This window comes from Amphibalanus amphitrite, unplaced genomic scaffold (genome assembly GCF_019059575.1).
Source record: "Amphibalanus amphitrite isolate SeventyFive unplaced genomic scaffold, NRLGWU_Aamphi_draft 000017F_arrow, whole genome shotgun sequence".
Taxonomy (NCBI): Eukaryota; Metazoa; Arthropoda; class Thecostraca; order Balanomorpha; family Balanidae; genus Amphibalanus; species Amphibalanus amphitrite.
In genome coordinates, this window is record NW_024881513.1 from 874,187 (window position 1) to 886,764 (window position 12,578).

Sequence of the window (12,578 nt, forward strand, 5' to 3'; positions counted from 1 at the left end):
TCTCCATTCTCGGCTGTCGAGCGTCCATTCTCGGCTGAAGAGTGTCCATTTGACTGTCGAGTGTCCATTTTCGGCTGTAGAGTGTCCATTCTCGACTGTAGAGTGTCCATTCTCGGCTGAGGAATGCATTGTCCATTCTCGGCGGCATGTAGAGTGTCCATTTTCGGCCGCAGTGCCTATTCTCGGCTGTAGAGTATCCGGTCCCGGATATGGAATGTCCATTTTCGGCTGTAAAGTGTCCATTCTCGGCTGTAGGTAGAGTGTCCCTTCTCGGCTGATGAGTGTCCATTCTCGGCTGATGAGTGTCCGGTCCCGGATTCAGAGTCTCCGTTCTCGGCTGTAGGGCATGTCAGCGGTGAACTGTGCGGTGCGGATTCACGCCGTGCGGATCTGTGCGGCTACCTCGGCCATCTGTGGCCGCTGCGTTGGCTCGGCGGGTGGCTAGAGCAACTGTGGCGTGGCTGCCGGGGGTTACGGGGCCACCGACAGCCCAGTGCTCGGCAGCGACACCCGCCAGCAGCGCTGACAAGCTTTCGTTCCAGACTCTCCCCGATAGTCGTAGACTGTTCCAGTTCATGGGTTTGAGTGCCTTGAAGAGCATTGTGAGCCCCCTGAAATGTGGAATCTCAGTGCGCCGAGACGGGACCCCACAGTTTTCGTATCGATCGTTGCTCATATCACGGACTCGGCCCCTCGAAGACTCGGAGGACGGAGCACAGAGCTGAATCTCAGTGGAATGGGGTGTTAAATTGTACCCAGAAAAAAAAATCCAGGCAAACAAAACAGCATTAGAGTCACGAATCACTTTGAAGTGATGCGGACATTAATAGACATGTCAGGAGTCTGAGTTGGAGCTATAATTTTAAATTTTGCAGTGCCTGATTTGTAATCGGAGTCACCAAAAAATCCATCTTCGCAGTCCTTCTGCGTGCTTTCTTTTTTTCGGCAAAAAAGAAAGCAAAATGATAAGTTTTTCAAGACAGCCCACATTCAGCCCGGATTCAGTCCAGATTCGGGACACCTAAGATCGAGCTGAAATTCGCACACAATGTAGGCCGTGACATGCCCAATCCACAGTCCGAGTTATTCGGTGGCACTCCCAGGCGTTTGACCTACAGAGGTCAGCAAAGGTCACGTGGCCCAAATTTGCACAGCAGTTAATGGCTCTTCCAAGTAGAGCTAGAGTTCTGAAAACGGCACCAAACGACTCGCAGCCATCTGATTTTACTTTCCCACTAGCAATTTGACCTCCCGCGGTCATACGTTGACCTAAGATCATTTACGGGCTATGTCGAAAATACATCTGCGCAGCGGTGCTCGAGTATAAGGATCGACCGAATTCCAAATCAAAGCATACCATCCAGCCCATGAGACGTAGTAACTTTTCTAAAAACTGCGGGTTTGAGGATTGCTAGCGGGAAAGTAAGTTAAGATGCCTGCGAGTCGTTTGGTGCCGTTTTTAGCGCTCTAGCTCCACCTGGAAGAGCCATTAACTGCTGTGCAAATTAGGGCCACGTGACCTTTGCTGACCTCTGTAGGTCAAACGGCTGGGAGTGCCACCAAATGCCTCGGACAGTTGATTGGGCATGTCACGGCCTACATTGTGTGCGAATTTCAGCTCGATCTGAGGTGTCCCGAATCTGGGCTGAATTCGGGCTGAATCTGGGCTGAATTTGGGCTGTCTTGACTGATATCAGCAGGACGCGGGTTATGTTTACAGATCTGTTACTGTGTCTGTTAATGGAGCATATGTGCGATTGTTTACGGCCAGAGAGCTCCAGCTGTCGTTTCACTCGCGTTCCTGGTGAGTTGCAGCTGGCAACTGGCGAGAGGGCCAATCTAGACCCAAGAGGACCGTGCCGCCATCGACCTGTGAAGCACGAAACTTGTGAATAAACTATCACCGGGCGCGGGCAAGGTCGGGTGGTGGGGCTGGGTAGCCATTCGCGGTAAGCACTGTTTAACGAGGCACCCGGGCTCACAGCCACCCATTTAACCATTTGGACAACATTTCTTTGAGGAAGTATGGCCGGAACGGCGAGGCGGTTATGCATGACGCTATGCTCGTTCGAGACACATGCAGAAAACCGTAAGGTCTGGCAGCGTTATGACACAGTTGCACCGAAAACATTGTTAGAAAATTACTGTGGTGTCTCAATGTCACGTGATGTCGGGTCACCGGACCAGTGCTGCCGCCTGGCGGTGACACGACACCGGTACGGCCGGCTCGCGGAGTGGGACTGGGAGTCGCAGCTGACGCTTGAGCCGCGCGGAGTTGCGCTTATGTTTCTTGCTTTGTATTGTTATTCATTCGTTCATTTAAATAAAGGTACTGCAAGACAGTACAATTACATGTGTGACGGTGCCGTGTCGTTTTTCTCACAGGTGAACTACCTGCCCGTATGCTGGCTGCTCGGGTCCGATCGGCCTCTGCAGTTGCACGGTCCTTCTGTGGGTGACCGGCACGACATTCTCTGCGGCGCACCGGCACCACACTCAGGGTGGCGTGAAGTTCGACGCGTGTGACGGCGGCGGTCCTGCCGCAGAGAAGTCGTGAAACTAGCCCGCTATCCGGGGGTGTGAGGAGGCGCGTAGCCGCGACACTTTCAAGCGTCGCGCTTGTTCATACTCAGAGATCGGCTTTGATAATGCTAACAGCAGCAACGTCTAATGAACTTGAGAACAAACACAATGTGTGTGAAAAAGGAAGTGTAGCGGTCTCTCCACTTAAGCTTGAAAAGGTTGCAGCAGAGGAATGCGAGACAATGTCCTCAATAAAAAGTGACAATGCTGCTAGGGGTTTAGTCGAGGAAAGTGACACAGGTTCAGAGTCAGGCGAAAGCTGGTCGTCTGAAGATGTGGAAATCGGCAAATTTCACGAGTTTCTTGATGAACTCAATTCTGAAATCAAGGAAATGGAACGATCCGAGAAGGAATTGGGTACATTTAATGACAACGATGTAACGGAGCCCGGTCACTCGGTTCCATCATCCGAAACGGAACAAGGACTTTTGATCGAACCTTCCGACAACCCTGGCAGGCCAACGAACGTGCATCATTTGAAGGATGAAACGGGGACTCAGACGACGCCTTGGCACCGCGGGCCTGTGCATTACGGCCACAGCACGCTGAGACCGCAAGTGAAGGACAGTCATGCACAGACGGACATTGTTGGTGGGCCCGCGGTGCCGCCGCCGGCTGGAACCGGTCGACCGCCCACCGACCGACCGCCTCCCCTGGTGGCCAAGGTTTTCGGAAAGCGTGCGCGCGAAGACGACCCTGCCGTCTCCGCTGTGGACTCGTGCTGTGAGCGCATGTTCTGGGTGCTGGAAAACTTCATCCAAGGCCGACTGCAAAAGACGACTGACGAACAGAGTGCGCGCGGCTGCCGCTGCCTCGAAGGCGAGACGCGCTCGGCAATGGCCGAGGCCAAGCACTGGGTGGGCCGACTCAGCATGCGTTTTGGCCTGTCGCTGCGTGACCAGCTGAAGACGTGTCACAAGGCGATCCAGCACACGCTGCTGGCGTGGCAGGCGGTCTTCCAGCGCGCTCAGTTAGTGCACTGTGATAGAGGGGTGCAGTGCGCCCTGGCGCAGCCGGAGGGGAGCTCGTCCGTTCCGGCGGCCCCTCCTGCCGCTCAGCCGGCGCGCGGGCACGCCTCCGCAGCGGCCGCTCCTCGGCAGGCTGACCTCCGAACGCCCTGGGACCAAACGACCGGCTACCGCACGTTGAAAACCCTCTTTGAAGGTGAGAAATAACGCATGTGAAGGTGACACCAGGAAACGTGTTAATAACCGCATCTGGTACTGCGCAACGTGGCGATCCCAAATAACACTCAACATTCATTTCAACTAAATTATGTTCTCAGCTTATGAAAACTGATGTCCGCAAATACGAGCATGCAATCTGATAGTCCGCGCGTCATTTGAGTGAAATTGCTAGCGAAGCACGCTTAACGCGCAGTTATAAATGCAGAGAGCAACTCGTACCTTGCATTACAGCGCTGGCTTTTAGTCGCGCCACGGCGATGGTTCGATAGAAACACACCAAGTTTTGCACCCATTCTAATGTCTTGCGTAGCGGCGAATAGTAAGAGACGCTCGAGGTGTGATAAAAATCGCACCAAGTGAAGTGGCCAGTTTTTATGTCAGGTTCTAGGTGCGACCAGCAGCGGTCATTTTTTGTACTTGTGACTAATTTGAACGTTTTGTTTTTTGTTGACAAATTGGTTAAAGACGAATACGGATTCATTTAACCCGCGCCCCGTTAACCCGCTCCCCGCTGGGCTATTCAGCCATACGCGCCCTGCTGGGGGGGGGGGGGCAGATTCTGCCCCCCTGTCTAACTTCCGAACCGATGGTCGTAGAAAGACGGGGAAAACGGCACTCGAAAGCTCTCAACAAGGCGGATCTTAAGAGCCCAAGTTTTTTTGCTTAAGTAGGTCAGAGGTCAGGTCAAGGTCAGGTCCAGGGTACAAAATGCAAGTTTCTACAGTATCGGCCTTGCACCGTAGTTGCCGAAGAATGGACTAAGACTGATTGCCCAAAACGTGTTCTTAGACTACCACGACAATATTCGTTGCACACAATGTCATTCAAAGGTCAAGGTCAAGGTCAGGTCAGGTCAGGTCAGGTCACCAAAAACAAAATATAGAAAAGGGCATGTGCGACACATGTTTTATGGGTCATTTTACTCATGGAATTCAATGGGCACACTAAATAAGTGATATGGACCACCTCTGGATGAATTTCAGGTCGAGGTCAGGTCAAGGTCAGGTCAAGTGGGGTCAAATTTTGAAGTTGGTTGTTAAGGCCTAAAAAGGTGTCTATCCGATGCAGTTTTTCACGGCGAATCGAATGGTGCTATTTTTCTTTCCGTACGAGGTCTAGAACTTCCAAAAAAAATCATTTTTCAAAAAATTGTGTGTCGTGACGTCATAAAATTTTGAATAACTCCCACATTTTTGAACCGATTCTTCTAAAAATTGGTATGTAGGTGCACATAGACAACTTCTTTGACATATATTCCGGTTTTTTTCGATAAACTCAAAATTTTGGATTTTATAAATATTTTCCCAAAAAAGTCAGTTTTTTGGAAAAATTTTGGCCAAAATCCAAAATTTTCAAAAAAACCGAGATAGCCAATTGATAGACAAGGTAGAATCACGTATAAACTTTTTGTTACGTCTTGATTCCTTTAAAAATGAAGATGTTAGCGGCGTTTGAAATTTTGCCATTTTTGAGGCGAAAATGGCGAACATGACGTCACTAAAACGTCAATTTCTCAAAAAATTTCCGACGGATTTCGCTCAAATTTTCAGGGAACGTGTCAAATTGATGTATGATAAGGTACTGAAAGTTTGACGTCGCTGGCGTAACGCGTTTAGAAGTTATTGGCGAAAAACGGGAGGGGGGGGCAGATTCTGCCCCCCCAGCGGGGCGCGGGTTAAGGTCTGGCAGGTTCTTTGTCCTATTGGGGGGGGGGGAGGGGGCAAAGGCCTCTCCGTCGTCTCTCCGGAACCAATAGCCAGATCGGAACAAATCAAACGGCATTCAAAAGAGCTCATCGAGATGCACAGGATACGTATCTGACCTCGACATTTGACCTGTGATGCCACAGGGAGGTCAAACAGGTCAAATCAGTCCAGTTGACGATGACTAGAAGTCGGTCATAAAGAAAGAAGTCTAGGCTTCTAAAATGAGTCTGGATATGATGAATATCATAAATCTGACATGTGGATAGTCATCTGAATGGATGATGACTTGTGACGTCACAAGACAGGTCAGACTCGACCAATCAAAACGCTTGCGTGAATTGTATGGAACGGCATCCTGAATTGTAAATATTCGAGTCTTAATGAAGGCATGTCATACATTACAGCCACAGAAACCTCCTTGACCATTGTTTTGGACCTATGACGTCACAGGAAGGAAAAAAGTAAAATGATACCGTTTTAAAATGACAAACATTTTATTCCGTAAAAGTGACGTTTATGACGTAAAAGAGACGACAACGTTCATATTCAGTCAGACAGAGGTAGATGAGTATAATCAATATTGCCCTAGACTGATTTTAAGTGCATATACAAAAAAATGTAACGTAATAAGAACAATCGTTATATTTTTAGTCATTCAAATGGCTATATCTCTGGCAGTTTTAGAGATATTTTGTTGATTTTTGGTATGTGTAAATGCGGTAAGTTTTTTTTCTGACATATGCCGTGGTGTGGAAAATTCTCCCATATTTCAAATTTGTCTCAAGAAATCTAAATTTTGAGCCGGAGAATCTCGATCTTGAGATTGGTGTATTTTGGAAACATTTGATGCTGTTTTTTTTGCTATACTTTTTGTACCAGTCTGATTTTCCGCGACTTTTTCCGTGAACCACTTTTTCGACCAAAATGTCTGAAGGTGACCTCACTTTACCCTCTATAACTCATGACCTGAGTTGACTTAGGACTAGATTTGTCAAGAGTTACGTAAAATTGATGTCTGGAGAGGTACAGAAAACGACAAGTCGAAATTCACAGCCGTTTCTGAGTTATCTGCGAAAAACCATAGAGGGTGGGCCATCGGCCCCGTTCCCCCCCCCCCCCCCCCACCTCAATGGGCGGCGGGTTAATGGTGTTACCAGTTACAACATCGCGGAAGTATTTTTGAAAGGGTTTTCATAGTGTCCAGTGTCCACTGTTCATATATTGGACCTCAGGTCAACCATTGATCTCCAGGGGACAAAAGAACAAAAGCGATCGAACCAGACGTTAGAGAGATAGACAGAGGCAAGATGACAGAGGTATACAACTGTAAACAAAGCTGACGAATCGAGAGGCGGCAAAGCCAGCCCGACCATAAGTCAGGGCAGGGGCATAACCACGCTCAAACAGATAGGTGCGGATAAACCGTCACAGAAGCTAGTTCCCAAATTTTCATCCACGTGCCCTTTCATTGTCCCGACCTTCCTTTGGGCCTACTCATTCAGGCTCATAATCATGTCTTGTTTTATTCTCGCAAAAACATCATTTTCGATTGATTAGCATTGATTTAAAATAGTTTCCGACACATTTAAGGCTGAAGCAGACTCTTTCCGCGTTCAGGAAATCGCATGCGAGAGCCTATTCAAATACCTTATACCTAATTCTTCTCGCATCAATCGCTTGCGGGAGGTGCGTGAGATTGATGCGAGCGTGCTTCCATGTATTTGAATAGGCTCTCGCATGCGATTTCGTGACTGCGGAAAGAGTCTGTTTCAGGCATTTAAGTATCTAACCAGAAAGATACTTTTTGATATAACGATTTTTGGGCCTGTTTTATCAGCTCGCTAATTATTTTTCGTATATTTCTTTTCAGCTGCTTACGGAAGACCGTTCTTGGAGCGGCTTTCCTCCAGATCCGTCGACGAGTTGATGCGCACGGGCGGACAACGGCTGGCTGCTATGTTTACTGTCGTCTTCGGACACAAGAAGAATCTGAACGACAGCCTAAACAAGCACCTGGCCGAGGCACAGCAGTGGTACGAAATCTCCTCGGACGGGCTGCGCGCGGAGCTGCTCACCGGCTTTGGAGAGCACCTCGGACCCATTGGTCATGCGCAGCCAGAATTTCTGCCGTTGAATCCTTTCCAAATCGAAATTAATCACAGTCGCAAAAATGATCCTCTCAGCGAATCTCCTGCCGCAAGCGTCGCTTCCGAGCGAAATGTAAAGAGCAAAAAGCAGAAGAAGCGTAATCGCAAGAGGGAAACGCAGGTAGCTACCGTGAAATCACACCCCCTTCTACCCCAACCTAACCTTAACCCACCTGTAGACCTGGATCTTCCACACGGTGAAATGGAGCAGGGCCCAATGGACTGGGTCCCGAATGTAGAAATGAACGGTGGATATGTGGGTCCCAACGGCCCCCATTATGCTACAGACTTTGTTTCTACTATGGAGCGAGGACCTGACAACTTTGGCTGTCCTCCAGAGTTCCGGCCTCCTGTGAGGATGGCCGCTCCTCAAATAATGAATAATCGCACACTTCGGTGTATTTACTGCGACTTTGGCTTTCCCCCTCCCTGCGAGCCCCCGGGCCACAATGATGGTGACGGCATCGCTCGCTTGAACTGCGGCCACCCCGCTCATCAGTCTCCAGAGAATATGCAGCCGCGGTTTCCTGGAAATTTTGGTCACAATCGTGGTGCGCACTGGTTCGGGCCGCGGCCGAATCACCCTCCCCGGCCTGTCATCCCCAGTAGCAATCCTGTCAGACAGCTAACTCCTAGAAGCGATGGTCCCATGCATTTTTCCCACCCCATGAACAGCCATCCTCCCCGCTTTCCTTCGCAAGACGCCTTTCTTCCACCCAGGTTTGAGCGCCGGCACCCCGCAGCCAACTGGCCACCGCCACCGCCGGCTGGGTCGCCGTTTGACACGACCCGCGCCCCGTACTACGGAGCCAGCTACCCGCCCGTTAGGACGCCCGGCAACTATCTCTAACGAATGCCTTTCGGCTAACTTTCAGGCCAAGTAGCCAGTGTAAGGAAGCTTGAACAACAAACAATGAAGTTCGTTGCTGATGTGACACGACCTGTTTGGAAGCTATAGTTCGTGTTTTGTTCAAAAGGACTCTGGCTCCAAGTTCATTATCGACGCTCTCACGTGAGTTTTGGCAGCTTCAGCGTCTGGCCAAGAAGTTCTTACCGAAAAAACATTCGATTTCAAATTGTGCACGGTAATTACCCGGAAATTGAGTCTTAAAAAATAGCACACCATGACGACGTCACTGGTGGCAGCAGGCATCCAATGTCCGCATAATGGGGCAAAGCGTCGACGAATTTGGGGGATACTTCGTTTTTCACTGTTGCCGAGGTTATAATCGAGTAAGCGGTTCCGTCCATGATAGCTATACGCTACAATGCAATACAAAATTCGACAGCATGACGTCACCACTGTTCTCATATCTGGTTCCAAAACGCACGTATGGAAATTATCGGGAAGAATTCACATGTGAAAATTAGTCCATGCTCGATTTTTTTTCAGATTCAGTTTTTGCTCCTTTTGCTCGCTAAAACACGTGCTTATTCGGAAAACATACTTGGCGCCAGAGTCCTTTTGAAAAAAAAAACGAACTATAATAGCGTTGGTTGGCCTCAAATTTATGGGAGAGAGCCTAGTCAACGTTCCAGCAAAGTTAAATCGCGCTGGACTGCTAACTCTAGCTCTGATAAAAAGTAATCCCTTCAATTTGCATTTCGATGTTAGTTTGTTGTGCATTGCATACTTGGCGAATAGATGTGGTATCACTCACTCAGGTTTTCTAGATCAGGGGTTGTGATTTGTGAAGCTATTTGTTGTGTGGCTGTGCTGTGTTGACATCTTAGATGGGTATATTTTTATAAACATGTTTGTCATTCGTCTCAATTGTCTCTTTAGATTTTTCTTTTTGCTAGCGAGAGAGCGAAGCGAAGCTTTTCGTATTTTGAATAAAGAATTGCTGTACCGGGATATGTTTGATTAGAAAGAGCCGTTCGACACCAGTACTGTGTATATGTTACAGACAATATGTGTATCGGGCATTTTATAAAATGCCCATATGAATATGTACAACGTTCGGCATGAGTTTTGTCCTATCCGAAAGCGTGGTCTCAGTGCTGCCACAAAAAACAGCGATTCTCTCTACTGCTCAGCATACACTGTAAAAAAAAAGTTTAGCACCATAGAGGTACTTTTTAATTGACTAATTTTCAGTACCCTATACGGTGCTAAGCTAAGCATTTTATTCGTACTTAACTGAGATCTAGTTTAGTATCAAGGTGCTAATATAGGTACCCATATTTGTTTAGCACCCGTGTACTAAATGTAGTACCCTACACCTGCTAGACCAATTTTCAGTAGGGGAGAGTGGGGAAAGATGCCCAGGGTTTTACTTTGTCATATATTATTCGAAAATGACGGTCGGAAAGCAAAAACTTGGAGTTTCAACGGAAGCCGACATCATTTTTCTCCAAAAATATCACACTTTCGTGCCTGAATTATGATAACTTTTTTGCTATCAAGCATTTTCCTGAAGAAGTGAAAGGGGGCATCTTACCCCACAGGGTGGGAAAGACGCCCCCTGGCGTTGGGGAAGATGCCCCCTGCACTAAAAGTGACATAAATGGGTACGTGAATCGCCTGAACGAATCAGTAGTCCCTTGAGCCTGCAGTAGACACCAAACGTCATCGTAAGGGCCCTCAAAAGTAGTCGTAAGGGGCTTCAGAGGTCATCGTCAGGGTCATCATAGTTCAGCGCGGCCAAACAAGCCTTCGTGGTGGCGTTCGGAGACCGCTGTGGGGCCCTTATAGGTCTTCATGATGATTGAGGGCCCTCGAGCCCATCGTGGGGACCTCAGATGCCAGCGCGGCCCGTGGAGCCAACGTGGGAGCCCTCAAAGGATGTCGTGAGGGGCGTTGGAGCCAATAATGGGGCCCACAGAGGCCGTCATGAGGGCTCTCAGAGTCATATGCCGCCCAAAAAGTCGCTGTGTGGGCCGAGAGACCGGCATGGGGAGCACCCGACCGTACTGGACTCTCAATAGTCCCAGATAGGCTTTTGTCTCTCATCACAAGTATGTAATAAATAATTTGACGGGTTCCTTGAAGGCCAGCCTACGGATTTAGGGGGCGTCTTTCCCCATCAGGACAGGGGGCATCTTACCCCAAGGTACCGAATTAACATTAAATCAGTACAATTTGTTAGCCATAAAACTACACCCTGAAACAAACTGTTTGGGACACAGTACACGCATGTTCATGTATCACGATCATAGCAAGGGACATAAAAATTATTTACCTTCTTTGATATTCACAATGTTTTGACACCAAAATTTTGAAAGAAGCAAATAAAAAACATGCAATCACCAGCCAGACGTTGCCCAACTGAGCTTCGCAAATTTTTGTGCAGTTAACAAGGCAGGCTTCCGCTTTACGCTATAAGAACATTAATTTCCAGGTTCGATTCTTCCTTTCGCCGCTAGAGGGGGTGGGGCGTCTTTCCCACCCTGGGCATCTTACCCCACTCTCCCCTACCCTAGCGGTGCTAAACTTTAAAAGGTGCTAAGAATAGCATGCAGTTAGTACCTTCCGTACTCGCATATGAACCGTTTTAGCGCTATTGTTACCCCACGACAAGTAGAATAATGCTAACGAAAGCATTGGGGCTGAAAGTAGAATATCTATACTATAGTTAAAGCTGCTGCATGAAAAGTTCGCAAAAACTGCTTTCTTTAGTAGCACATACTTTCACTAGTTACTGCAAAAAGGACTAATCAATTACCAAAAAAAGGAAATTGTGTAAGGCCGAAAAGACGTGCAAAAAAGGTTATCCTAGATAAGTGATAACTACAAGTCTCAATGATTGTGTTTTGCATTCTGCAATATTCCCGTGTAAGTGCATCTTTCAAGCATCCAACACATTATAAAATTAAAAAATAATAATGGAACATTTATTAAAGGGACTGTCCCACCTTAACATTAGAATTGAGTTGAGATAGCCATCTTGATGGGCGTTCTTTGAAAATCAGAGCCGTGAAAACCGTTTCTCCATCAATTACTTCATCGCAAAGAAATTTGTGTTTGATTTTGACATCTGTGCAAATAAGTGCCAAAATGTATTGGTATTGGCACTTAAAACCTGTGACGTTTCCGCCTTTTCCGAAGTTTCTGTATCTGTCGACTTGTTTTTATCGAAACCTTGAAAAATAACAACGCCTCTTGGAACAGCGCCCATTCGTTCCGGTGCCACGAGGTGGAGAAATAAATTAATATGCCAAACTAATTCTAATAGTCTTCTAATTCTTGTAGTATTTTTATTTTTGTATTTAAATAGTTAAAAGGCCGTCCTAAATGTGACTGAAGAATGCAAGAGCAATGAACATATCAATGGCAGGTGTCAAGTTTAAGTGTGCAACTCTCTAAAATTAATCATAGTATCAAAATGATAAATGATTTGCTCACTGCTGTTTCAACTCCATAATCAAGACATGCTCTGAGGAGTCCACAATCTATTGATGGTGACAACTAAGGAAGAGACAAATGAATGTTCACCTTTTTATTTCTGAGCATCCAAGACGACTACCTAACCTTGAGCCGTTAAACATTGATAATACCTTGTATGCTGAAGTGTGGGTGGCATGAGGTCGACCATGCCTAGTAAAGAACTGTTGTTTGTGTAAACACCATGCAGAGGTGTTTTGAAATAAATTTTAGTGATGTAATGTATCATTCTTTGAACTGAGTTGCTGATGGCGGATGAAAGCGGAAGTGCTGCATGTTGAATAAAAAATGCTCTGTTGGGCTTTTAAGCTTATGTTAGATTTTATAGATGGCTTAGTTTTCCTGCAGATTTCATCTTAAAGCTGTCATTAGTGTTTTACCTTTGTTTCCTGGGAGCAGATCCAGCTACTAACATGAGCATGGCCCTGGGCCTTTGTACCACAGTCGCTGCGCTGCTTGTCAAAACCTAGGTAATGTGCCTTGTTTTTTTTTTTTATAAATTTAGTCCGAATGGTTGAATGGGTGGATTTGAGGAATCAGAGCCCGCACTAAGCATAGCTTGTTGTGC

General features: G+C 47.2%; 1 protein-coding gene across 3 annotated transcripts in view; it reads left to right on the forward strand.

Annotated features, from left to right (window-relative positions):
* The window catches only part of LOC122387552 (GTP-binding protein Di-Ras2-like), a 99,615-nt gene that overhangs the window by 781 nt on the left and 86,256 nt on the right, over positions 1 to 12,578 (forward strand). The window contains exons 2-3 of one of the 3 annotated variants that reach the window (XM_043377864.1): positions 2,386 to 3,747; positions 7,347 to 9,481. The exons of 1 other annotated variant lie outside the window; for it this stretch is intronic. In XM_043377864.1, the coding sequence (XP_043233799.1) occupies positions 2,649 to 3,747; positions 7,347 to 8,473 (2,226 nt within the window). In that variant the 5' untranslated portion in view covers positions 2,386 to 2,648 and the 3' untranslated portion in view covers positions 8,474 to 9,481. Of the gene's footprint in view, positions 1 to 2,385; positions 3,748 to 7,346; positions 9,482 to 12,578 lie in introns of those variants that run through there. One more of the 3 variants, XM_043377874.1, reaches the window with a different exon arrangement.